This window comes from Dromiciops gliroides, chromosome 3 (genome assembly GCF_019393635.1).
Source record: "Dromiciops gliroides isolate mDroGli1 chromosome 3, mDroGli1.pri, whole genome shotgun sequence".
Lineage (NCBI taxonomy): Eukaryota > Metazoa > Chordata > Mammalia > Microbiotheria > Microbiotheriidae > Dromiciops > Dromiciops gliroides.
The window spans coordinates 583,679,268-583,685,114 of record NC_057863.1 but is presented as its reverse complement, the minus strand read 5'-3'; the positions used below and the strand labels follow the sequence as shown (position 1 = coordinate 583,685,114).

At 40.3% G+C, this 5,847-nt stretch overlaps 1 protein-coding gene across 1 annotated transcript; it reads right to left on the bottom strand.

Annotated features, from left to right (window-relative positions):
• Positions 1–483: 483 nt before the first annotated feature.
• LOC122750993 (olfactory receptor 52A5-like) lies at positions 484–1,428 on the bottom strand. The gene has a single exon (XM_043997891.1). The coding sequence runs from the start codon at positions 1,426–1,428 to the stop codon at positions 484–486; it is 945 nt and encodes a 314-aa protein (XP_043853826.1).
• Between the last annotated feature and the right edge of the window lie 4,419 nt (positions 1,429–5,847).

The window sequence follows — 5,847 nt, the reverse complement described above, 5'->3', positions numbered from 1 at the left end:
AGGGCTTTCAATGTCAAACTGATCTTTTAGCTCTAAATCTGTACTTCTAATACGATGAAGAGATTTATTAGCCAAAAGCCTGGGTTGAATGAGTTTTGCTGGGTACCATGAAAGAACATATTAGCTCTGGTAGGTCAAGATTCTTAGTTGAGACAAGCCCTAGAAATCCATCTCCTCAGTCATATAGAGAAAATTCTAGGAGCAGGAGTCTTTTGATATGGAATATGAAGGTGGCCAGCACCTTATGATGCCTTGGAATGAGCCATGTTGCCAGTATCCATTCATGAGCTTATATATAACTCTGTCAATCTAACCATCAGAGTAATCAAACATAATGGTCACTGTGTTCTTTATTCTTAGCTAGGAAACTGGGTGACATCTCCACAGGTGATATATCTCAGGATCCACATAACTAAGAAACAGACTTACAACATACTCTATCTGTCTCTTAATTATGCCCTGCATTATTCAAGAGATGAAGGCTCAGGCCAGGTTCTTGAAACTGATGGATTTGACCACCTGATCCCTGATCTCCTTGGTCTTTACTCCATAAACAATGGGGTTAAGAAGAGGTGGAACTAGTAGATAGAGGTTAGAGAGAAGGATGTGGACATAGGGGGGGATATGGAATCCAAACCTGTGAGTGAAAAAGGAGAAGAAGGCAAGAATGTAGAACTCCAAAAAGACAAAAATATGGGCAATACAGGTGTTGAAGGCCTTTAGTCGAGCCTCCTTCTGGGGCAGATGGAAAACAGCAATAAAGATCCGAACATAGGACAAGAGGATAAAGATGACATCAAATCCCAGGATAGAGAAGGCCACAAACAGTCCATAAGCCTTGTTAACTTGGACATCCTCAGCAGCCAGCTTCACAATGGCCATGTGCTCACAGTAGGAGTGGGAGATAACTGTGGTTCGGTAATATTTTAGTCGACATTTGATAAGCAAAAGGCATGGGGCCATGAGGATACCTGCCCTCAGAGTGACCCCAACCCCTATCTGAGTGAGGAGTTGTGAGGTAAAAATGGTGGAGTGTCTCAGGGGGTCACAGATAGCTACATAGCGGTCCACAGCCATGGCCAAGAGGATGCCAGATTCTATGCACTGGAATGTGTGGATAAGCCACATCTGGAGCAAACATACATCAAACTGAATCTCCTGCAAATGAAACCAAAAGACACCCAACATCTTGGGAAGGATGCAAGTGCTAAGGGCAATGTCTGTGATTCCCAACATGGCTAGAAAGAGGTACATGGGCTTGTGGAGACTACGCTCAGATTGAATAATCACCAGGAGCATATAATTTCCAATAAGGGCAATGACATATATAGCACAGAATGGAATCCCAATCCAGCACTGCACAGACTCCAGGCCGGGGATCCCAATCAGTGTCAGTATGGATGGCATAAAGACTGTGCCGTTGGCCATCATGACACAGGGCTCAGATGCTTGAATGGAAGAACTAAGACTCCTAAGAGGAATTGCTTTATAATTTTCTCTTTCTTCTTCTGACCTGTTGACTTAAAATAAGAGGTGCTCATGTTATACAAGTTGTAGGTTTCACTAAATGTACACAAATCTCCCAAGGCATGACTGCTTCCATTACCCTGTCTAGCTTTGTTTTCTTTAGAATTTGCAATTCCTTGTGTGACTGAATAGGATACCTACCTCAAGTTCTAAAATTCACCAATATTGTTTTGTTGCCATTATTATAGGAGTTAGAGAGTTCCCTTAGTTCTGTGACCTCTGGACAATCCCCTAAATCTTTTATTATCATGTTCTCTGGTCCCCATTCTATAATTCATCTCTTCTGTATCACCTAATCAGTGCTACCATCTCCTCTGTCCTATTGCCCCAGACCTTCATTCCCAAATTCCTTGATTTTGTAGTTCATCTTCATTTTTCCTATCATCTATAGCTTCCTATCTCTTTGGTCTAATCACCTTGTTATAAAATAATTATTAATAATTAAATTCTAGGAAAGATCCAGACATAAGTTTAGTTACTCTCTTCCCCTGACCCCGGAAAGTTTACTTCATGTATGGGATGAGCCCAGGGGAACAAAGGAATGCAGATTGATTCATTGGTTTCACATGACACGTTCTGCTTCCCTAGATCACTTTCTCTTGTTCCTCATTTATCCTTTCCACATTTGGATAGCTGACTGCAATTCTTTCTCCTCATTGTAAGGAATTAATTGTGATATCACCCATTGTTTAGCTAGATGTTTGTAGGAGACAGGCAGATACAAAAGCTATATTTTAATATTCGATAATGTTTACCATCCTTATGAGCATGGAAAATTCACTTAAACTCTCAGTGTTCTAGGAAATGTTCTATGTCAATATATGTTGTAGATGTGCTATTGATCCACATTGGGGGAAGGGGCTTCTACACTAGAAATTCCTTAAACTGATGAAATAACAGATAAGGAATGAAGAATTGGGGGAAGCATGAAGGGAGTAATCTAGTACAATTCCTGACCAAAGCAGAGTCTTCTGTATTATATTTCTGAGAAATTATAATTCAGCCTCTGCACAAACATTTGGAAAATTACCCTTCTCTATTGTTGAATAGTCCTAGGTCTTGAAAGTGGGTTTTTTGCGGTCTGATCACAGTCTGCAGGAGGACTCCTAAAGAGTCCTCTGTTTGCGCCCTCATCCTGTAAGGATATATGAGATGTCTCAAGGAATCCTTAAGAGTCTGGAGTGTAGGAATGATTAAAGATGGGAAGAGACAGGAGTGAAAATACCAGATTTAAAATGATTCTCTTGGTGGGGGGCAGCTAGGTGGCACAGTGGATAGAGCACCGACCCTGGATTCAGGAGGACCTGACTTCAAATCCAGCCTCAAACACTTAACACTTACTAGCTGTATGACCCTGAGCAAGTCACTTAGCCCCAATTGCCTCACCAAAAAAAAAAAATTGAAAAAAAAATTATTCTCTTCCCTGAAAAACCATGCTGGGAAGTATCACCTGAAAAGATTAGTAAAATAGAAAAGAACATTATTCTCTCTTCATGGGAGATTCTCCTGGAATGATCCCTTAAAGTTCTAGACCTATAAAAATCAGCTGAACTTAATGGCAGCTGATTTTTCTGGTATTATCACTGGAATATTTAAGGGAACCCAATCATATGAAGTGGGTTGTTATAGTCTTGTACTAAACCCACCATTATTTGATGAAAGAAGTTGAATAAATACAAAGAGGAGATCAGTCAAGCAGCTGAAGGACACCGTACATCGGTGGAGCTACTCTATTGGACTAGTTCTCTACCCCATAAGCTTTCATTGTGATTCACAGAGTGATTTGTAAATGTCAACTTCAGTTCATAATTTTGGCTTAGACACAGTGCATCAGAATCAAGGTGTAAGAAACAACAAGGTCATGCTTAAATTGTGGTCAGGTCCTGTCTAGTACTGTCTACCTGAATGTAAATCCAATTTCTAGAGAAAGATGGTTAGTAACAGGCATCTGGCACTTAACCCTGACCCATTCTATGGCTCATGAGTAAAAACATTAGGAACAATTGGCTGCCACTTGATCTATCTATTTCCTATACCCCAGCACAGTGGATGATTTAAAGGAGGAAGACAATAGGGAGGGTTTAATAGCTATGCACAGAAAGAAACATTGTGGGAACATTAAGATGAGATAACCTAAAGACATAGCTAGCCTACACCCTTGACTGACATGATGTCTGGGATTAAGAAAGCCCTGATGCTCAAAACACACATATATAGGTGCATGCACACACACAAACACACACACACACACACACACACCCCTAGCTCATGGACCCATGTAATGATATCCAAAATTCCACATCAGAGCCTAATTCCTTCAGAAGAGAGTTTTGATTCCAGTGATGCCTCTAGAGAGAAATTTCACTAAATGGCATTGGGATCAATGACTACTCTCAGACTTGATGTGAATGTGGTGAAGGGCAATAAACAAAGATCCTGGGCTCTGGAAATGAACATGAACCCAGACACCCATTATTCTCTTCTCTTGGGAAGCTATGTATGGACCACAGGCTACTAGGTATGAACAACATGACACTTCCTTTAGAATTCAAATCACTTCCACCTTCCACTGTCTACAAGAATTCAATCCAAGATCACCCTCTGGAAGAAGATTGGAGGTGCTTCTTCACCCTATTCCATCCCCTCTTCTAGATACCACTATACCAATATTTTAAAATGTATATGGTGGATTTAAAGGGGAAATATAAAGGGGAGGCAATGAGAAGCACAGAATGAAAAGGTTTAATAAACAATTCATTGATGGTCCCTTCAATAAGCTATAAGGTATTTGTCACTTTCACAGAATATCAGATTTCAGAGTTGTAAGGAACACCAGAAGCCTTCAGACCAACCTACACCTGAAAGATAATCACTCCAATAATGCACCTAATATGGGGCTATTCAGCCTTTTTGAGAATATCTCCAGTGTCAGGAACCTGCTAGTTCCTGAGCCTATTCTATTTTCTCATAGCTCTAATTGTTAAGGAAATTTCCCCTTCGCATGCAGTTCAAACTTTCCTTTTCCTAACTTCTATATGTTGTGTGTACCCTCTATGACCAAACTCAAAACATATAATGTATAATCTTTTTACCATGTGACAGGAGGTTTCTTCACTGCTGCACAGCTTCAGACACCAGACTGGTGTAGGAAGATACATGAAGAATTATCTAAAAACAAACAAAAAAAGGCTTATACCTCTTTTCCAAAACAAGATGAATTTTTGGGAAAGGTAGCATATTTCCCTTTAGTATTCTAGGCCTTTCTCTGTAAACACTGTAACACCATAGCATCTTCTCAGCCTACTTTTAAGAGGACTTTCTCCTGCAGTCCTCTTCCTTTCCTGTCAGAGAGGAAAGTCTCTCAAAAACTTGAGAGAAAGGTGGAACTAAATCATTCTAGGGGAATAAATGCTTTTAAACAACCAGGAGAAAAGGGGGAAAAATCACTGGAAAAACAAAAACAAAAACAAACAAACACAAAACACAACCAAACAAACCTTAAGTGAATCTATAATGGTGAGTTCAGTCATGTTTTTTGTGCTAATGAAAAAGTCTAGGGAACAAGATAACTTGATAATTGCCCCCTATATAACATTACAAATGTATTTATGTGCTCCTTATACAGGTAAAGCAAATAATAAACCTCTTTGGTGATATGTACTTTCCCTTATCCCATTAGCACAGCTATTTCCACTCTCAGGCTGCCCAAAATCAGTGGGGACGCACCTGTGTTCAGGACCTATGCCAAAAGACTCTGTGGTCCTGAAAGACAGCCAAAATCTGGAGAGCTGAGATCTGGGGAGCACATCTGAGTACAGATGTTAAATTGGTCCTGGACTATTAGAGGCGGAGCCACAAGTGATTGCAGGGCAGGGACCTGGATCCTCAGGCCCCCTAAGGAAAATTCTTGGAGGATTTCCCCTACCCTGATACACTATTTGTTTCCACCACTTCCTCTTGCATCAGAAGAATAGCATTTTCAGTGTGAGAAATCTGGCACTGAGTATCTAAGTGAATCTGTTGGCTGGCCTCTTAATTTCAGTAAAAGAATTGCTGATCTCCCCCAAATCTAATTCTACTCAACCACTAGGTTAAACAAACAAAAAAGTCCATATATACATAATTTATCTTTTTTTGTTTTTTGTTTGTTTGTTTTTTGTTTTTTTGGTGAGGCAATTGGGGTTAAGTGACTTGCCTAGGGCCACACAGCTAGTAAGTGTTAAGTGTCTGAGGCCAGACCCTCAGAACTCAGGTTCTCCTGACTCCAGGGCCAGTACTCTATCCACTGCACCACCTAGCTGCCCTGCATATTTACTTTTA

What these genes read in the sequence shown, in the direction of transcription:
- LOC122750993 (XM_043997891.1), bottom strand. Translation starts at nt 1,428, where the DNA reads ATGGCCAACGGCACAGTCTTTATGCCATCCATACTGACACTGATTGGG.